Source organism: Vicia villosa, linkage group LG5 (genome assembly GCF_029867415.1).
Source record: "Vicia villosa cultivar HV-30 ecotype Madison, WI linkage group LG5, Vvil1.0, whole genome shotgun sequence".
Taxonomy (NCBI): Eukaryota; Viridiplantae; Streptophyta; class Magnoliopsida; order Fabales; family Fabaceae; genus Vicia; species Vicia villosa.
This window is the reverse complement of record NC_081184.1, coordinates 169285190-169307363: the sequence shown is the minus strand read 5'-3', so window position 1 is coordinate 169307363 and position 22174 is coordinate 169285190. Positions and strand designations below refer to the sequence as shown.

At 34.0% G+C, this 22174-nt stretch overlaps 2 protein-coding genes and 1 long non-coding RNA gene across 5 annotated transcripts; 2 read left to right on the top strand and 1 right to left on the bottom strand.

The window, feature by feature from the left end:
- The first annotated feature begins 3075 nt into the window (after positions 1 to 3075).
- Positions 3076 to 8527, top strand: LOC131605998 (uncharacterized). Its single transcript, XM_058878286.1, has 6 exons — positions 3076 to 3316; positions 3433 to 3494; positions 6180 to 6400; positions 6708 to 6831; positions 6923 to 7036; positions 8034 to 8527. The coding sequence occupies exons 1-6, from the start codon at positions 3076 to 3078 to the stop codon at positions 8034 to 8036; spliced, it is 765 nt and encodes a 254-aa protein (XP_058734269.1). The 3' UTR covers positions 8037 to 8527.
- Positions 8528 to 8631: 104 nt separating this feature from the next.
- On the top strand, positions 8632 to 10482 carry LOC131608181 (uncharacterized). Of its 3 annotated transcripts, none has more exons than XR_009285523.1 (4): positions 8632 to 8759; positions 8858 to 9243; positions 9716 to 9937; positions 10049 to 10482. It is a non-coding gene; the product is annotated as an uncharacterized LOC131608181 (long non-coding RNA). The 3 variants fall into 3 exon arrangements; XR_009285522.1 differs by having other exon boundaries at positions 9710 to 9937; XR_009285524.1 differs by having other exon boundaries at positions 9710 to 9954.
- Positions 10483 to 15701: 5219 nt separating this feature from the next.
- LOC131603837 (protein phosphatase 1 regulatory inhibitor subunit PPP1R7 homolog) lies at positions 15702 to 19992 on the bottom strand. The gene is made up of 7 exons (XM_058876272.1): positions 19581 to 19992; positions 19241 to 19471; positions 18700 to 18846; positions 16764 to 16906; positions 16557 to 16671; positions 16020 to 16169; positions 15702 to 15925 (listed from the first exon to the last, which is right to left on the bottom strand). The coding sequence occupies exons 1-6, from the start codon at positions 19863 to 19865 to the stop codon at positions 16089 to 16091; spliced, it is 1002 nt and encodes a 333-aa protein (XP_058732255.1). The 5' UTR covers positions 19866 to 19992; the 3' UTR covers positions 15702 to 15925; positions 16020 to 16088.
- Between the last annotated feature and the right edge of the window lie 2182 nt (positions 19993 to 22174).

Sequence of the window (22174 nt, the reverse complement as noted above, 5' to 3'; positions counted from 1 at the left end):
GGTATCATTGGTGTGTAAGAATGTAACACGTTTGACACGATGAGTTATTGCTATAGGGAGAGAGACGGGAGTAGTGAGGTCCATTTTTCATGGATTGTGATTTGCAAGAACTGGCCTCTAAAGTGATGGATCATGGATGGCGATGCAACTGAATGAATATAAAATAGAAAGGTTTCATTACTAAATTATTAATGTTATTTCAATGTTAAAATATTAACAATGTCTCTTGTCAATTCAGTTCATTTATTTGATGATAAGATAGTAAGAATCTTACTTCCAACATATAACATACTCACTTATTTATTTCTAAAAGATAAAGTTATATCTATTAAACTACTAAACTAAAAAAAAAAAGTAAATATATAATATATGCAAGGACAACCATAGTACATGGAAATAAGATATTTGACTGTGAAATAAGATTTTGTGGCCTTTAAACTCTTGGAGTATTAAATAAATATTTAGGGTTAATGAACTTTTTCGTCCCTTTAAATATTTCAAATTTCGTTTTTAGTCCCTCCAAAATTTTTTTTCAGGAAAACGTCCCTTCAAAATTTTTCTTCCAAACTATTGGTCCCTAACGTCAAATTTCGTAGCTAATCAGTGGCTAAAGTCGTAGCTAATCTCTAGCAAATTTGACATTAGGGACCAATAGTTTAGACGAAAAATTTTGAAGGGACGATTTCTTAAAGGAAAATTTTGGAGGGACTAAAAACGAAATCTGCAATATTTAGAGGGACCAAAAAGTTCATTAACCCAAATATTTATTATATAAGACTTCATGTGGAAACTCTTTACACATGGGTGAGATTCCAAGATTGAAGACAACTATAGTACATGGAAATAAGAAAGAAAAATTTAAATAACTAACTTTAAAAAAAACTTAAAAAACCATATTTTTAAAAAAATTTTATCAAAATGTCTAGGTTTGGCAAACTCCAAGGGGTATGCGCCAACCATTTGGCACAAAGGAACAAAATTTAGGTGTAGTAGCCATTCAAAATGGCGCATGCACACAAGCATGCCATTTAAAATGGCGCATGCATTGTCCCCACATTAGGTATGTCATTTGAAATGGTGCCTACGTGGGGTTGCCTTTTTTTAATTTTTTTCATTTATTTTAAGTAATAAATGGGGACCCATTTGGACTACCGGAACCAACTATTACAACAAGGATTGAAATAAATAAATCCCGAAATAATTTTTTTATTAATTTGAACAACACGATACACCGACAACAACAACTGATAAACCGAAAATAAATAAAAAAATCCTAGTGTCCGTCATTACCCAAACGCCCATTCGTTCTGCATCTAGGTGGTCGTATAACACGTTGAGGACGCGTATTTCCTCCGCAAACCCTAGGGCCACCCCTTCCCCTTCCCATTCCTCTTTGTGGTTCAGGTTGTGTCTGTGTAGACGGCCCTGACATTGTGTTGTCCCGCCTGTCGCTATCAAGGAATTCGTCACCATAATGTCCCAGAAATCGACTGTTATAAAGTCGGCTACCCAAACCTTCAAATGTGCTAAATTGTGGTGGGGGAGTAGGGTGAGGCACGGTTTCCGGGCGGTAGCACTCAGCGGCACTTGAACTACCTTGATAGAAGCCAAATTGATTGGATGGCGTTGCAAACCCAAAGGAGGTACAATGGTGTGATGATTGTGACACTAGAGGGTCGTGGGGGTCATATTCTCAGATGGATCCTCGCCGGGACTTAGTTGGAGTCTTGATGAACCTACCTCGTTGTGTTGGCTAAATGACCTGCGGCTTTGGCGAGGTGTTTGAGTATGGGTTTGAAAAAGTGGTTGGGAAGGGGTATGGTAGGGGTTGTCATGATTGTAGTCATGTTGATATGGTGGTTGGGACTGAGTTTGGAACGGCAAGAACTGAAAAAATTATTGTTGTGTTTGCTGTGTTTATTGTTGTTGTTGTGTGTATTGGTGGTGGTGTTGTTGTTCTTGCGGGATGATATAATTTTGCCGACGGGGGTCTATAAGGTAGAACAGGTCAGCCAAAAATAAATCTGGGGTAGTAACAGTTCAGTACCAACTCATGTATTGTGGTGAGGGTTTTATTTCATGGTCACTTACGGGGAAGTCGAGGACATGTTGGGCACAATTTTTCCACATTTGGCGCCATTTGGGAGCGAAATCCTTCCAATCTTGGTGATCTCATTGTTGGTTTACTTGTTTAAGGTGCCATTATCCCAAATCAGTTGGAGGATCAGGGATACCTTGATGCATCCCGAACTGGAGTTTCACCCGGTCAGATTGATGCATCTCCACGATGTTGTACCGAAAGATGGTTGTCTTTGCAGTCCAAATAGCGGCATCTTCAACTCTGGGTTCATGATCGCAGTCCAAATATGGTATCCATATAAACTGGATGTATAAAAGTTATGAATTATTTCGGTCATATATTAAAAAAAATGATAAAATAGGGAGAGTTTTTAGCGATTATACGTCCTCCGGTCGTAAGTGATCCAGAAGCTGGTGGTACATCATGATGTTTGACCGCGGATTGTTTTTGTAGTTCATTCCTTTTATGCAAAATCTAAAACGCAGTATATCTTTGTTAGTTGAAGTAAATCCTAAAGATTTTAATTGAATTAAAATATGCTTAGAATACTTCTTTTTAAGGAATCTCCGAGAACACGTTGCTCCTCAACTCGATCTTTGTTTAATCGTTGATAGGCATGCTTCCATTGAAAGTGCTTACAACAATCCAGCGAACGGATGGCAACACCCACCATCAACACATGTCTACTGTATTCACCATATTGCCCAGAATTTCATGCGGGAGATCAAGGATAGGCACCTCCGGAAAACACTGGTCAATGCGAGATATGCATTAACTCAGCCTACATTCTAACATTATCGGAGTGAAATTGTTTGTCAAATCCGGACGCGGGAAGTTGGATTGATAACCTATCTAGAGAGAAATGGACCTGAGCTTACGACAACGGCGTGCGATGGGGCCACATGACAACAAATCTAGTAGAATCCATGAACGGTGTTTTTAAGGGCATCTGAAACCTTCCGATCACTGCACTGGTGGAGGAAACCTACTTTAGGATGGCTTCGATATTCTCAACAAAAGGTCAAAGGTGGAGTGCTGTTAGAGAATCGGGTCAACTGTTCAGTGAGAGTTGCATGAAATTTATGAAAGAACAATCTACCAAGGCCAACAGTCATCATGTAACTGCTTTCGATCGATTCAACCGTACCTTCAGTGTCCGAGAAACAATTGACCACAATGAAGGATTGTCGAGACAGCAATATCGGGTTCTACTAGATGATCATTGGTGTGACTGTGGTAAGTTTCAAGCATTTCGTATGCCTTGCTCGCATGTCATAGCAGCATGTGCATATCACACCGAGATGCATTGTCATTACTTTATCCAATTTACAAGGCTGAGACATTGCTCCAAGTATACAGTGTGGCATTTCTAGTGGTGGAAAAGGAGGATTACTGGCCTGAGTATGATGGGGAGGTAGTATGGCATAATGACACGATGCGACGAAATAAAAAGGGTCACCCCAACAGTACTCGCATTCGAACCGAGATGGACGTCCATGACAAAATGGAAAGAAAATGCAGTATTTATCATCAACTAGGGCACAATAAAAAGAAATGTCCTAGTCGTGGAACAACCTCATCACATGTTTAATCAGCTTTGTAACATTTTTTTACGAGAATGTATCAACTTTGTGTATCGACTATATAACATATTTTTTATCAATGAACTCCACTTTATTAATTGGAGAAATCGACTACACAAAAACATTAATTAGGGTTAATAACAATTTTACGAAATTAGTGTATCGGACATTTTTGCGAAAATCAAAGACCGGAATCGAAAACTTGGGGCAAAATGGTATAAAATGGGGTATTTTTTTAAAAAAATAACCCAAACACGTAGGAGCCATTTTAAATGGCGCCTATGTGTATCTCCCATAACCTATGCGCCAATTCAATTGGCTTACCCTAATGGCCATAGTGTTTGCGCCATTTGAAATGGCTAGGTCACAATGCTTGCGCCAAATGATTTGGCGCATACCCCTGGAGAGTCTGCTAAACCTAGACATTTTGGTAATTTTTTTGAAAATATAATTTTTTAAGTAGCTTTTTTTTAACGTTGGTTATTTAAATTTTTTTTCTGGAAATAAGATATTTGACTGAGAAATTATTTGTGGCAATAATTCATTCATATATATAGTATATGGTGTATAGCTAACCAGTGCAGTTGTAGGTAGTAGTTAGGTGATTTATGGCAATAAGTGCTTCAAAAGTTTTTGTCCCTTAAGAAGGCCTATGGAGTTATTCCCTTAGGACAAGTATTGTACTAATATGGGTGAATTAAGATTTTTGGGCCCTCATGCAGAAGATGAGACAATGGCCTACAGTCATTACTCTTGGAACTTATAATGGAGATGTATTAATTTTTTGTCATATATTTTTGAGAAGAACTGTAACCAGAGAATTGAGTTAAGAATTAAAATTTTGTAGGGAATTCATTTTATTTCGTAGGGTATATTATACTGTTAGCTGAATAAACTTATAGGTAACTGATTAAAGATGTTGCTGGCAAGTACTATCAAATTAATGCAAAGCAAATGATAATATCTTAAATTTCAACAATTCATTAATTTTTGAGTAGTTTGTGTTGGTTCCACTTCCAGCTATTTGAGAAGAAAGAAGTCTCTGCATGTCTATTTCGTTGACAACGTAAGCCACAGGGACTTCCAAACATAATGGAATGGAGGCCATGTATATTAATGTAGCCATATGTTTGGACGAGGAATTTTTTTACGTACGTATCCAAAGGTTTGGATCTTGAGAGTGTACTCCTCTCATGTTCGAATCCCGCTGGAGACAGTCCATATAGAGCTTTGATCTGGCTTTAAACGGGACTCCGCACATATACGGTAGAATTGGTCCTCTTGAATTAGTCGGTCGTAAGGTCGGATACCAATAAGAAATATATTGATTGTCAGAGCTTTGATCTGGCTTTAAAGAGGACCCCGCAAGTAAGACAGTAGGATTGGTTCTCTTGAATTAGTCGGTCGTAAGGTCAAATACCAATAAAAAAATTTGATTGTCCAAACACATTTTTTTTACCACTTCATTTGAGACGGCTTTGATGACTGTCTTTTCTAAAATAAAATTTAAATTCCCCGTCTCACAATTGTGGAGAAACTTCAAGTCCACGTATACATATTTTTCTCCTTTTCCATGCTTCATAGCCTTGAAATTTTTTATTGTGACATAAGAGCAAAACATTTTGAGGTAATATAAATATGAATCTATTTGATTTTAGGGGTTTATCATGGGATATGTTTCCTTTTTGTGATGAGATTTCGAAATTATAAAGAACATAAATTAGTATTCACTACTAGAAATACTCGAATTACCTGCGGAATTTCCTGCGAAATTTATTCCGCAGGTATACCTGCGGATTTTCCTGGGACTATAATAAATAAATTAAATTTCCTGCGGATCTAGCATTGGCAGCAAATTCCGCAGGAATACCTGCGGATTTTGCTGCGGATTATATATTTTAAACAAAATATCTAACTAATATATAAAATCCGCAGGTAACTTCGCAGGAAACTTTCCTGCGGATTTTCCTGCGAATATCTATTGTAAACAAAACCAAACTGTAATACAGAATCCGCAGGTAATTCCGCAGGAAGGTTTCCTGCGGAATTTCCTGCGGATTTTACATATTTCAATATTTAAATTTTTTTAAAAAAATAATGATTATTTTTATGGTATTTTTTATTTAGTTTAATTTTAATTTTTAATCCTATTTTTTCTATGTTATTAATTATTTTTATAATGTATTTTTAATAAAATAAATAAATGATATACAAATTTTGATATATATATTTATTTATTTAATTCTTCAATTTATATTTTAACAATAGGTATTATAGTTTTTAAAAAATAAAATTAAAAAACCATAAAATAAAATAGGTAAAAGTTTTTAAAAAATAAAATTAAAAAACTTAAAAAAATTTAATGGGAACTATGCTAGTGCAAAGGATCGAACTTTGGTTTTGAATCTTATTGAACCAAGTAACTACCACTAAGACACTGCATTACATTGTTACACTAAACTGATATATTCTAATACAAACAAAATTGTTACTTTGCTCAACCTTACCGATATTAGTCGCCGCAACTTCAAACAAATTGTTACTTTGCTCAACTTCAAACCAAACTCAAAAACCTAAAAATCAATTGGTCTTCGCCGCAACCTCGCCATAGCCGTAGCCCGTTCCTCGGAGTCCCATCACCGCATCTTCGCCGGTGTTCCGTTGCCGCAACCTCGCCGGAGCACGATTTCGTGAACCCTAGCGCCATCGTCTTCTTCATCTTCACACTTCAACTCAGGTATTTTCTTGACATTAGATACATTTCGTCCTCATCATCGAAATCTTCAGATTGGTCTTCTTTAATACAGTTAATAAGAATCAATTGAAATCATGAATCAAGTTATGGTTTAAGCTAAAAATCAATTGAAATCATGAATGTTACAAGAGTTTCAGTTTCCATAGCTAGGGTTTCAAATGTTGAAGGGTGTTCGAGGTTTATAGAGTCCCATTTCACATCTCAATTCTCTTATATTTCCCTTGCTGGTCGTGAGGTTTGAGATTTATTATTGCTTATAATCATCTCAATTCTCTTATATTTCACTCAGTCAAGCTGTGCACATTCCAAACCACAAATTTACAGTGAATGTTGTGCGAAACCTCAGTCAAAAAACACATTGGAGAATCAAAACTCACCTAGCCATTAGTCATTTGGATGTAAATAAGATCAATGTAAGAAATCATTTTGTTGTTTATATTGAATTCACCTCACCAATATTGAACGTTCTATGATATTTTTCCCAATGACAAATGGTTTCTGCAGAACATTGTTGCTGACATGCGGAAAGTATTAGCCAAAAATCCTCAAGTTGAGCAGCAGAAGTTGCACAGGAGAGTGTTTTTGGACAATATAAACCCTGAAAATCAGGCTCTCATGGTATGTATGAACTGGTTAGACCGTTACTGTTTGTTGCAATCAATGATTCTATGCTAATTGACTGGGATCTTAAATAAAAATAATTATTTATTCTTCTTTTCTAAATTTGATCCATAAAACAACAGAGGAAATATTCTTTCTATTTATTAGATTGATGTAGCTCTTTCAGATAAAGACAGAACATGTATTTATTTTAATATGCTGCCTATCTTTGACCGGGGGCTTTCGTGTGCATTTTTAATCTGCTGCCTACCTTCTACTGGAGTGCTTTCTGTATTATGCTTTCAATAATATATATTCCTAGATTTCATTAGTCAGCTATTAACTTCTCTTTGAAACTTTGGCTTTCTTCCACGTGTAATACTTTAAACTTTTTAATGTTAATTCTATTTGAGGTTACGTTGTAAATGTCATGATTAAATGCCTAGGATACTTTAAACTTTCTTCCTGTTGAACTCATCATGAAATTATTTGAAATCTTACTTGCAGTTGGTTCATCATCTTCACACTGAGTGATAAGTATGCATGTGTTGCTTTTATATTTAATGTTTAATGAATGACCTATCTATTCATTAACGAATTTAAACTGTTAAATCAGCCTACACATTCTGATATTTTAGTGGTAACTATTAGTAAGGAATTTTTGAAATCAGATTCTTCAATGAAGCATACATAGAGTGCTAATTTGGAGTCAGTTAGGGGGATTCTAATGTCTATCTCACGTGTTAGCTTAATCATTATTATCCAGCATATGCATGGCCTGAAGGATCCTGTGTTTGACCCGTTAAAGGCAGATTAAGCACGGTTATATTCCGATGACCCTGATAGAAATTCGGCAAAGACCCTTCACATAATTTTGTTTCTTTATACCATGCACTTGTATTGCTTCCACTTACATAGTATATTCCAATCCTCTTGTTTGTGATTTTGTTCTCAAACTTTAACACACTACTTCTTTGTAGCAATTTTGTTTTGTTAATAGAATTCTGTTTACCAGTGAATGGAGATGTTATTCTGCACATGATTAACCACTTTGATTAAAAGATTGTCACCTTCTCTAGCTACAATGCGAGCTCCTGGAAATTGACCATTCACTGTCACCATGCTCTTGCTGTGGCACAGTCTTGTCACATTTTGGTACATTATCTGCATCAGTGACCTCAATTTTGTTACATGAAGACTAAAGAAAGGAAAAGAAACTAAAACCACAAAACAATGTACAATTAATAAGGGTGGTGTGTAGTAAGTGTTTCTTGTTTGTTACAGTTTTTCTTACTTGGACTTGTTGGGTACAGTCTCTTTCCATGAAGCCATTTCTTTCATTTTTTTTATTGAACAAAACATGTTTATGTAACTTAAAATGTTACCTTCCTATAACAGAATAACTATGAAAGAAGGATTTTACCTTGTGGGTTTGGACAATACATCGCCAACATTTGCTTCTGCTATGCAAAATTCTGTTCCTGCCCTAACATTTCTGATGGCTGTGATACTAAGGCAAGTTATAAGTTATAGCCCTTGTGCCCTAGAGCTTAAAGTTCAGAACTTTTTGATTATGAATTCATGAACTTGTTCAATTATGTATGTCAAAGTGCAGATATGAGAGCTTGCGCTTAAATAGGCTTAATGGTATAGCTAAGGTTCTTGGAGTACTTGCTTCTGTTGGAGGTATTTCAGGCTGGTAAGATTCCAAGAACCCCGTTTTGTTGAGTATTTCAGGCTGGTAAGATTCCTAAAATAAAGATCAATTACTTTTTCTTTTTTTCTATTAAATAAACTGACATTTATATTAATCATCACTAAAAACTTTCCAAATTGCAGGCTACTCCAGAGTTGGAGTATGGCCGTATGAATATCGGAAGTCGACCGGCAAAGCGAAAGCCAAGTGGAGGTATTGAGACACTCCGTGCAATACCTTGGATTTTTGCCTGGACACAAACAAGGTTTCATCTTCCAGTGTGGCTAGGCTTTGGGGCAGCATTTAAGCATGTTATTGACAAGGATATTAGAAATCTTCAAATGCTTCAAGAGATGTATAACTAATGGCCTTTCTTTAGGGTCACTATTGATTTAGTGGAAATGGTGTTTGCTAAGGGAGACCCTGGTATTGCTGCTCTGTATGACAGGCTCCTTGTTTCAGACGACCTATGGTCATTTGGGAGCTGTTGAGAACCAAATTCGAAGAAACTAAGAAACTTCTTCTTCAGGTAAAGCTATATTAATCCAGTTCTTTCCTAACCAGGTGTTTGTTTCCAGTTATTTAAATTTTGTTATTGGGAATAGGTTTTTAGGATTTATAATGATGAGAATCTTATATTTTAGTATTTATTTTTTCAAAAGAACGGGTTGGCCATCATTTATTAAATTCCAAGTAACCATTTCTAAAAAGTGAGGCATAAAGGTTGTTATAGCAATGAAATGTTTTTTACACATAGATTATATTCTTATCATTGTTTTTATTCTTTGTTAAACATTGAACTATTTCCTAAGAATAAGATACTGATCAGTTATTACAAAATTCTACAAAAAATTTCCATTGAATTTTTCCACTTCCCTTGAATGAATATTTATTTACTGTTTTCTCTACTCCTCACTCAGTATGATAGGACTCAATTTTAGTTGTCTCGTCATAACTATCCTTTATTAACACTGAATTACTCTTTTACATATAAGCATTAGATGTTTTGGATGAGTAGATAGAGGAACTTTTGTCAATGATGGTGAAGCTTGGGTAAGAGGGAACCCAAATCAAGTTTGTGGACGAGTAACTCAAATTGTAAGGAGCACGTCTGGTTACTTGTTGGATAAAGGATATCCATTGCTTATGAGTGAGTTTGGAGTATATTTGAGAGGTACTAATGTCAATGACAACCGTTATCCTAGCTGCTTTATAGCTTATGAGTGAGTTTCTTCTCCAGGTTCATTATCTTCTTCTCTCTATTCATTTCCATCTTAATCAGTAACAATTCATCATAATTTTTAACTGTTTATTTATTTATTTATTTATTCTAGATATCGGTGGTGGCCAAGTCGTGAACGATGAAGTTGCTCGTCAACTCGGCTTCGAGAAAATATCCGACGAATTCATTCCAGAATGCAAATCCAAAGCCGACTAATATTTAGATTGGCTGTCGGGATTCGGGTCACATTTTGATGTTTAGATTCTTGTAAATTGAGTGATTTATTCAACAGGGGACATTGGAGAGTGGCAGCCTAATGGAAGCAAGAAGATTATTGATAGGAAGAAGAATATATTCAAGCTTTCACAAGGAGAATATGTCGCAGTTGAAAACCTGGAGAATATTTTTAGCCAAGTTCCTTCTATTGAATCTGTAAGTCTTGAGAGTCTTTCCAATAGTTTTAGCGTCCTAGCTTGTAGTGAGATTAATGCCCATACAGAGTTGAAAAAAGATATTTGACTCATAATAATAGAATTGATTAACTAACTAGTTGATTCATTATAGAATTACTGCGGCCTTGATGGGCTTGAAACAAATGTAGCCAATCTTGAGCAGCTAATATTATTATTTTTTTAACTTGGTTGACAAATAAATAGTAATGTGACTATGTAAGTATTTGGGACTAACTTTGTAGCAGATTTTATAATAACTTGTTCTATAAATTTGCATTATAATTCAAAATATTTTAAATTATAATTTTATTTTTATATTATGGTTACATAGTCACATTATAAAAATATTTTAGTATGTTTCAAAAGTTTATAATTTTTTTTTCAAAATATTTTAAATTATAATTTTATTTTTATATTATGGTTACATAGTCACATTATAAAAATATTTTAGATTTTTATAATGTTTCAAAAGTTTATAATTTTTTTTTAATTTGAGATAGAAATTACCTGCGGATTTACCTGCAGATTTAAGTTTCCTGCGGATTTACCTGCTGAAAATTTCCTGCGGATTTACCTGCGGAATTACCTGCGGAATTTGCTGCCGAAAATATTACCCACGAAGGTTTTAGCTGGAGACAAAAAACCGCAGGAAAATCCGCAGGAAACGTGTTTCCTGCGGAAATTTAGCTATAATCCGCAGGTAAATCCGCAGGAAATTCGAGTATTTCTAATAGTGATTTCAAATAACCCAAGTGAGACAAATTATTAATATAGTTAGGTTGGGTTAAGACAGTTTCTCTCCTTTAATTACAAAATGTGACCTTTGTGGAAGGGAAAGCTTTATACATCAACACGATATAATTGTGATTAAGATTTGTGATTGAAATGTTTTGCACTCATTGATCAAATATGCCTAATTCGATGAATCTATCAAGAATTACACACAACATATATAAGCAACAATATCTTAGGATATGATATCATTGTCTTTTGCACGTAAAACCAGTATATCTTTCATAAAGCATAAAATCCTTGGCATATAGGGAAAGTTGAAAGTGAAACAATTAGGTTCAAATTTAGGACCACACTTCATTTTCCAAAATTATTGTGAAACATGTGTTAAAATATTGTTTAAATTTATAAAATTTAAATGTTATATTAAAAGTAATTCTAAAATTAAAATTAATTCTCCTCTAGACAAATCAAAATATTATTTTAGAGATTAAATATTTAAAATTTAAATTTGTAGCATTTACTTTTTGAATTGCTTTTAGGATTGAATTTATTATTTCACTCATTTTCAACTTTTTTTCATGTAAATCTATTTAAATACAAATTGTTATAATAATTTTAAAACAAATTTATTTATTATCAATTCATTTTTTATTTAAATTCAATTTCATAAAACTAATTAATTTTTAATTATTTTTGTTACCGCATCATACAACCAATATATTTTTTTTTTGAAAATGGAAAAATAATTTGATCTCATATTTTTTTGGAATTTAGAAATCGAATTCATTTTCATAGTACGTGTCGAAGTCCTAGAAGAGATACATACGTCACAGTCCATATGCTTAACTTTATAATAATTAATGATAGTGAAAGAAAAAAACAATTTTTGAGGAGACAAAAAATGACAAGCACTTATCATATGATCATCCTTTGCAAATAAATTGAAAGCCTAAAATAAAAACAAATGCACCATTATATTTGTAACTTGTCCCTTTCTAATGATGGTTTAAAAGATAAAATCCTTTGTTCAAAGTATATGAAAAAATTAAACATTTATATTTTGTTGGATGCCATGAAACATGGTAGTAATAATTCAATTGAGAGGTTTATCGGATAAACCAAAAAGTAATTGAGAACAACTAAATAAATAACTTTTGCTTTATGGTTTCAATCATTTTATATTGGATTGAAGTATTTTAGCTTTTTGCAGAAGTAGACTGAAAAAACACAAAGGAAGGACCCACTTGCTTTTAATATTTGTGGACGATGATAGCTGCACCTAGTAGCACCTTGTTTTTTTACCCTTTTTAACTATTTATAATTAAGAATCTTTGACTTTTTTTTCATCAATTAATAAGAATGAATTTTCAGTTCACCTTTTCTCGAATATTTAAGCTTAACCGAGCAATGAGTAAATAAGGTAAGTTGACTCAATCAATTAATCAAGCAATAGGTAAAAAAAAATCTTACATTAACAAAGTCTTATTAATTTAGCTTCTTGATTAACTTTTTCATTGTTAGGTTTTTATTTTTAGACTTTTTTAGTCTAACCTCTTAATATTACTACCTCCGGTACTATTTATAAGAAAAGATTCTCTTTTTAGATACATTGAATAAATAATGTATCTAGACAATAAGTTGTCTAAATACATTATCTACTCAATGTATCTAAAAAAGAAATCTTTTCTTATAAATGGGACCAGAGGGAGTATTATTTTTAAGAGGATATAAGTAAGGGAAGAAAACTAATATAAGTAACCATTATTGAAGTATTCTCAAAACTATAATTTCAGCTTAATTTTATTTATATTATATTCATGATTTTTTTTTTTTTTGGGAAATAGGTAATCAACAGCTCTCTCAGTTAAGAGGGTGTAATTGCTAGTATTTTTTAGGAGTTTTTTGAACTAGGATTCAGACTTTTATAAATACCTTAATTTTATTGTTGGGAAGGATATTTCGTAATACATATGATATACTTCCTAAAATTGTAGAATTTCTCACTTCACGCGAGCAAACTATCAATTATTAAGGTCTCTGCACCTATCAGTATAGGAATGTCAGGTATTTTGTATATTTTGACTAGTACAAAAATATATTATTTTCTTTTTAAATTATTTCATTTTAATTAAAAAAATTTATATGGGTTTAATGGATATGCACTGACAGTGTAAAACAGTTTTACACTGTCATCCAATAGAAAACAACCAATTTGCCATGTCATTAAAACTTTGTAAAGATAAAAGTGTGATGGAATTGGATACATGATTGTGATTGGTTGACAGTATAAAACTATTTTACACAGTCAGTGCATCATCCCTTTTCTCTTTTTATATTAACCTAAGATATTAATATGTTTTTAATGAGATTAATTTTTGAATTTTTGGTAAGTTGTATGAATATTTAAAATATATATATATATATATATATATATATATATATATATATATATATATGAATTTTTTTTTTACCGAAATAAACTTAATTCATTTCCAAAAGCAATTGTTGTTCAACACAAGGAGGAATAATATTAAACACACTATGCCTACTCTAAGAATGGGCCGCATTAACAAGAGTATGAGCAACCGAATTCGCTTGGCGATTTATAAACTTAACCTCAAAGTTGGAAAAGTTAACTAACAAATTCTTAATAAACACAATAATGAAACTAAATTCAGAGCTACCGAAATGATTGGTTTGAATAGTTTGGGCCACCAGTTGAGAATCACTTTCGAAAATCACATTATTGATAATCACTTTCGAAAATCATTATGTTTCAACTGCCGAATTGGGAGAACATACATACCACTTCTCTCGCATGTCATGGTTACAAATGTTTGTTTTATATTAGAATCATTGTCAGACATTCCAATTACAATGTCAAACCCCAAATTCATGGCTACCATGCAAACCCATTGAAGCATAAGTTTGCGAGCAGTATACAATTGTTCATTTATGAAATGTTGACCAACATCTATTTGCATCACTTTAACATCATCTTTCACTTTTTCTGGTATACAATTGTTCGTTTATGAAATGTTGACCAATGCCTATTTGCATCACTTTAACATCATCTTTCATTTTTTCTAGTTTAATATCCTCCTTAACTTCAATTGGTTTAACTTTATCCTTCGCTACATTTGCATCACTTTAACATCATCTTTCACTTTTTCTAGTTTAATATCCTCCTTAACTTCAATTGGTTTAACTTTATCCTTCGCTACATTTGCATCACTTTAACATCATCTTTCACTTTTTCCAGTTTAATATCCTCCTTAACTTCAACTGGTTTAACTTTATCCTTCGCTACATCCTGTTTTAACTTTTTCCAGTTTAATATCCTCCTTAACTTCAATTGGTTTAACTTTATCCTTCGCTACATTTGCATCACTTTAACATCATCTTTCACTTTTTCCAGTTTAATATCCTCCTTAACTTCAACTGGTTTAACTTTATCCTTCGCTACATCCTGTTTTACATCGTCACGTACATCACCTTTGGGAAACATATTCGGGTGAACCATATCTAATAAGAAGCAAAACAACAAAATTTTTAAAAACCAATAATAGACGAGTTCGAAAATACATTTCCAAATAAATGTATGTGAGCTGAAAATGCATTTCCGAAGCAACACGTTCTTTCTTTCAGCCTAAACTAAATATCAATGCAAGTAATGAGGGATGAAATGAAAAAACTTTACCTGAAATTTCAGCTTATGATGCTCTTTTTGATGAGTTAGAATGCACAAAATCTCATTTTGAATTGAAAAATTTGTTGATAATGAAATTTGTTTTCCAAAAGGAGGTGTCATGTGATTTTTGAAATGTGAAGAAGATGATCATGCAAGGTGATCATATACTCAAATGTTTTTTAGTGGTAAAAAAATTCTTCTAAATGAAATAGGTGACTTCAAAGATGCATCTCCAAATTTACTATTTTACTTACTTGTTCGGAGATGCATCTCCGAATTTACCCAAAAACATTTTCAAATTTTTAGAGGTGCGCCCCATTTAAGTCAAATTTCATGAACCTTATGAAACGTAGTAGTAATTTGTTTTAGCTTTCCAAGGGAGCAAAGATCATCAAAATCAGATATTTATAGCTCTAGATATGCCAGGTTGAAGGAAAAAAAGGTCAAGATGAGTAAATTTAAAAATTAATAATATTTAGCAATTAAGTCCCAATTAAACCTGTAATTGTAAAATGCATTTAAGTAAGATTTATCAATTAAACAAACTTTTTTTTTATCAAAGCCAAAAAAAAAAAAAAACACTATTTTTGGTAACCTCAACATAAGCTATCTGTTTAGAGACCTCCAAATACTCATTGCCAATTATGACAACGAGTTCATGACTCATCAATGAAAACCAAATGTTATGGGATAAATGACACTAAAATCGATAACTCAATCTTATAGTTTGTATAAGAAACATCAAGTGGTTGAAAGAAAAAACTCTTATCATTCACTATCAAATGAAAAATACAGCAAGATTTTTTTAAAACAAAAATGTTGATTCAGTCTCTAGTTAATCATACATGCCATTAATCTTGCTTCAAAAATTGGTTGCCCATGTGACATAAATAATACAAAAGGGTTAATCATACATACCATTAATCTTTGCTTCAAAAATTGGTTGCCCATGTGACATAAATAATACAAAAGGGTGTCTGAAAAACATGAAACATGTAACAAGTATATATATATATTCATTCGACTGGTAACTAATATCAGGCAACATAATAATATTCACCGGTGGTTTTAAAATCACAACATCTCTTTATCAATCTCCCAAAAATGGAATCTGCATGAATAGAAGATTTTGAAGAAATTAATCAAAGTGCAGTCTAAAAGAAAGAGACAAAATCATGCAAAGATCTATATAAATTAAAACTTACAAACATATATGAAAAGACAATGCTTCAAAGCTATTGTTTTTTCAGAAAAAGATGAAGCCAAAGATACTCTTAAGAAAATACATCAGAATCAATTTGTTGTACATTGGGGAAGATTTCCCTTAGGATGCCGGTGTAGTTAGGTGACTTGGCCTGCGGGGGAGAAATATCACGATTAGTTCTTACAGAAATACATCTTGTAACTGAAAAATAATTAAGAATGACCATCATCCTGAAAATTTAGGGATGTTATAGACAGAATCAACCATATATTATACAACATTTGAACAAACAAATGACTCTACTACGAAGTCATTATTTATTTCTCCAAAGAGTCCTCCAAACAGAGTAGTTAAGAAATGCTTCATTGCATTGGGAAAACCCACATTCATGCATGATAAGCAGAGAAAGATGGAGAAAAAAACTGTTTGTCATTGACCATATAATGGGGGCTGATATGTGCTTTAAATTCAACTCAGTGGAAGATTATGCGCATAAAATGACTATAAAATCAAGCAAAAGGCTAAATAAAATCCGTACACAAGGGTTATTTTCTAGGTAAATCGTGGTAAGCTTCTCCCTTGACCCAGCAACAGCCTCAGCAAATCCTTCAAGTGATTCTATTTTGTTGTCATTAAGCCATAAATCTTCTAATCTGCAATAGATTAAATGAGGATATGAAACTATTATCAACACAAGGCCCGGAATGCTTTTTTTGTAGGGAGGGAAATAGAGGAATAGACATACTGTGTCAGGTTCAGAATGTCATCCACAGAGGTTAGCTTATTTGATGATACATCTAAAAGCCGGAGATTGACTAAAGACGACAAGCCTTCCATTTTGGTGATACCATTGTGGCTCAAGTATAGTTCTTCTAGAGCTGTGCAACCCTGTAAGCCAAAAAGTTAGCAACTACAAATGAAAATACAAAAAGAAAAATTTGCAAAACCCCCTGTCCTATTCACCAACAAGTTCAAATTGAAACAATCCCTGGCTTCAATTGATGACTATATTCCTGAAAAATTGAGCTAGAATGATGAATTTTTAAAAGCGAATGTAAAATTTTAGAGGACTTGAAATACTTTGGCATACGCCATCTTGATTGGCTATATAATATGGTACAAAAATTTCATAAATTCCAAAGAATATCCTCAATTCTAAGAATTTTAAATGATCTTGCAGGTAGAACTGGTGAAACATTCCACCAGACTCTTCCTATGAATCACAAATTTTCCTCTTGCTCATATAATTGCATCTCTCGATTCCTGGCTCATCATAATGAATGATGTCTCTCTTAAGTCCCAGCATTGCATTCTTATTAAAAATATTGGTTAATAGTTATATCATAGCAGGAAAGTGATGTAGGTGATGTAGATTGACCTACCATTTCATGCCTCGACTTTTACTGGTCCTTAGAGTTAAGATTGATATGTACTGAGGACCAGGACAAATTTGAGTTCAAAGTAGTTAGCATCAGTGTTTGGCTTACAAAATTTTCATATCAGTTCACGCTGTAATACAAAGGGATTAACTGGTTGGATTAAGGCCCATGTTATAATTGATCGGGGGGAATCCAGACTCCGAGAACAGTGGGAGCCAACTCTGTTGTCAAGTTTGAGCATTACACTTTGCAAATTTTTATTGAAATTTTTAGAGATCTGTAGTAAATAGCTTCAAAATAAAAAAAAATTCAAGTTCCAGACTTCAAAACATTCATTCAATATAAAATAGCTTTTCAAAACATTCAAAATAAAAGAACTTCTCTTCAAAGTAATACAGAGTTATAAAGACTTTAAAATGCCATCATTTTAGCAAACTCGTCCCTCTCTTGTTCTACAGCTGCTACATCATCACTGTATATATTCCAATTCTTCTTCAACCACGTTAACAACCTCCTTTCATGTTCCTTTAGAGGTTGATGTTTATGCTTGAAGTTTCTTCTTCACGGTTCTAGACATTGTAACCTTTCCCAGAAGCCTCATAATTATAAACAATTCGCCAACCGAGAGTAGTGTCACCTTCAGGCACTTAGCCATTTCCAGCCTCATTACCATCATTCAAGCCGACCACTCATTACAATCACCAATATCATTCAGAGAAATTGCATCAATTGCAAGAGGAAGAGAACACATAGAAGAAGAAAATAAATGGTGGAGAATGGAAAGGTCAAAACATGCTTAGTCTTTTCTAAGTGTTAAAATAGAGTTATTAGTGTTTAATTAGGGCTTTAACCCTTTTGGGACGGCTTTCGGGTCGGATTTTTTAAAAATTCGCTTTTTCCGCCATGATGCTATAAATGTTAAGCTTGTGGCAGCCGCCATGACGCTGCAATGCAAACCCGCAATGCCACAGCTTTTCAATGGCGCTATGTTGAAGCTGTATAATTAAGGACTAAACTTACACACTGCGGCCTATGTATTGTGCAAGCTGTTTTGAACTAAATTTCTTTAACATAAAACGGGCCATAACTTCTACAAGCATGTGTTAAGGAGTGCAATGCTTAATACCATCTCACGAGTAGTTCAGTACATAATCATAAGAACAGTGCCTTAAGCCCCTAAACTAAGTTCTTTCCTATAACTATTTTAACATCTTAATCTGTTTTTCTCCCTCCATAATATAAAATTGTTCTTTTCCCTATCCAGTTCTGGAGTGTGATAGAGCAAGTAAAAACTCATCATACCTCAAATCCAATCATTGAAGTAAGACGATTGCTTTGCAAACTAATCTTCTTAATGCATTTCAAACCACATAGATTCACAACTTTAATTCGATTACGCCCAAGCCATAGCTCCTGCAACTTCACAAGGTTCTCCAAATTCTCCATCACCTGAAAACCAAAAACTCAGCTTCATAAATAAATATAGCCAGAAAAGGAAAATCAGAGCTAATTAACGACATCCCATTGCCACTACAATATAATAAACAAAGTGTATGCTTGGTTTAGCTTTTGGAAGAGTCAACAACAATTATCGATGCGTAAAATTGATTTTAAGGTGTTTGATTCTTCTAAAATAGAATTGATTCTGCCAACAGAATTGATTGTATTTTGAAGCTATAATTTGTAATTTTTTAGTCTAAACTTGAGTTTTACTTGTTCAACTCAATTCTACATAAAGTTATTAAACATACACTTACATTCAACTCACTTTTAATCAGAATAAATTAACTCAAAATCAATTTTTTCACTGCAGAACCAAATATACACTAACTAGCAAACTAACCCGTAGTTTATTGGAGCCGAGTTCCAAAATCTGCAACTGATCAAAATGATCTATCTCCTCGATTTTAGTAACTTCATTTTTTGATACATAGAGCTCCTTCAGTGTATTACAAACCCTAGACACACCATGTAGCGATGCAATCTCATTGAAAGAGACATCAAAAACCAAAAGCCTCTTAAATATGCTTACATCAGGAATATTCTTCAATTGATTATCACGAAACACCAACTCCTACAACAAATCAACAAAAAAACACGTTTCAATTAAGCAAATTCAAACGCATCCAAACAGAACTTTGTAGAGAGATAAACCAAAATAACAGAGAGAAAAGAAAAAGTACCTCGAGAGAGGAGAGGGCGTTCCAGGAAGAGAGAGGCTCAACGGCGGCGTCGGTGATTAGGTTTTGACGGAGAGAGAGCTTTTTGAGATCGGATAATTGGCCAATGCGAGGGTCTAGGTTAGATAAACGATTTGCGGTTAGGTCTAACTCGGTGAGGTTGGGAGGTAACTCGACTGAGTCGAGATCGTGAAGCTGGTAACTCGTGAGATCTAACAATGTTGAAGAAGGATCGAGTTCGTCCAGATCTGGGGGCGTTGAGGATTCCATTACCACTGCCTCCGCCATAAACTCGTTGTTCCGAGTTTCGACTAAGCCAAATTATCGTACAAAACGAAAATTATTCTGTTTCGGAAAATATTTTTTCTGAGCGAGAGGAAGGAGTATTTCTTTACTTTGGACATGCAATACCATATTTTGAACTTATTTTTTATAGTTCATAGTTTTTTAAATGGCTTAAATAGTCCCTTGGTTCCTGTAAGTTGGCGTGTTTTTGAATTTAGTCCGTGTATTTTTTTTTTTTGGTCTGAATCCTTGTATCTCATTTTCACGTTGGCGTTAGTCCCTGGGGTTAGAATTCTGTTAAAAAAAAGCTGACTGGGCTAACGTTGCTGATGTGGAAATGATTTACATTTATTTTTTGCTTAATATGTTGCACACGTGGAAACCTATTAGTTTCCCACCAAAAATGTCAAATATTCAGAAATGTTCATTTGCTTTTAGTCCCTGTAAATTAGGGTTAAGTATATTGGATGAAATTAGAATCTTTGTTTCTGGGTTGGAGGAGACGAAGGGATGAAGATGGAGAAATGCTCAACATCATGATCAAGTAACGTCCTCGCCTCAGTTCTTTGTTCTTCTTTATTTGTTCTTTGTTTTAAAGGTGAGTTACTTCTACTTCTGCTCATTATCTGTTAACCCTGTAAGTCATGGAGTTCACTGTGATTGTTCATTACGGGGGTAGGTTTTTTAGGGACTGTATTGTATATTATAGTGGGGGGAATGAGCATGCATTAGAAATCGATCCAGATAGATGTAGCTTATTTGAAGCAACAGGGATTGTGAAAGAGATAACTGGTCTTGAGCAGTCAGAATATTGGTTATGGTGGTATAACAATGATGCTGATAGGTATAGTAGAATGGTCAGTGATGTGGATGCTTACAATGTATATCAATATGCTTTAGAAATGAAATTTGTTGTCAACTTATATGTCGAGCTTAAAGGCAATGCAGCAGTAGTAGGAAATGATATAGGTGAAGGTGATGATGTACAAGTATGCAATGATGTTGGAGTTGAAGATGTTCAAGTAGGAAACGATGTTGGTGGAGGTGATGATGTGCAGGTAGCCAATAATGCTGGTGGAGTTGAAGATGTTCAAGTAGGAAATGTTGTTGGTGGAGGTGATGATGTACAAGTAGGAAATGATAATGGTGGAGGTGATGATGTACAAGTATTTGATGAAACTGAGGATACTAAGGATAGTGAGGACAGTCAGGATAGTGACTTTTTTAGATCTCATCCCTAAATATGTTTTTCTTTTTGGATATCATCCTTGAATGTAGATTTTGTTTTGTATGACATCCCTTTCTTTTTGCAGGGTCTGATACTTGTCTTTGAAGAACTGTTTGAAAGGGTTGAACACAGACTTTGTCTTAGGCATTTATATGCCAATTTCAAAAAGAAGTTTGGGGGAGGGACACAGATCAGAGACCTAATGATGGCAACTGCAAAAGCCACATATATCCAAGCTTGGGAGGTGAAGATGAAAGAATTGAAGGAGCTGAATGTTAAGGCTTGGGAGTGGTTGTCAGCCATACCTACTAAATCATGGTGTAAGCATGCATTTTCTTTTTATCCTAGATGTGATGTGCTTATGAATAATGTGTCTGAGGCTTTTAACAGAACTATATTAGTGGCTAGAGATAAACCAATATTAACCATGTGTGAATGGATAAGAAATTACCTCATGAATAGGAATGCAAGCTTAAGAGAAAGGGTTGATAGATGGAAACATAGGATAATGCCTAGGCCTAGAATAAGGTTGGACAAAGAGGTGGAACATGCAGGGAATTGGATACCAAATTGGTCTGGTGACACTTTGTGGCAAGTAGAACATATCCATACTAGGAATAGTTTTATTGTGGATACATCTAAAAAAACTTGTACTTGTAACTTTTGGGAATTAGTGGGCATCCCTTGTAGACATGCAGTAGCTGCACTAGGGTTTAAGAACCAAAGGCCTGAGGATTTTGTGGATGATTATTATTCCAAAGCTGCTTATGCTAAATGTTATAGCTATAGTATAAGTCCAATTAATGGCCAAGACATGTGGCCAGAGGTTGAAATGGAAGAGATGTTGCCTCCATCTTATAAGAGGGGACCTGGAAGGCCAAAGAAGCTAAGGAGGAGGGAACCTGATGAGGACCCTAATAAGGGGAGGACACAAACAACCTACTGCTGCACAAGGTGTGGTGTACATGGCCATAATGCTAGAAGTTGTACAAGTAAAGAAGTTGATCCCGAGGCTCAAAAAAGAAAGGTACTGAAGTTGTCTATTATTGGCATATGCTATTATTGATGTGTAATGTTTTTTAAC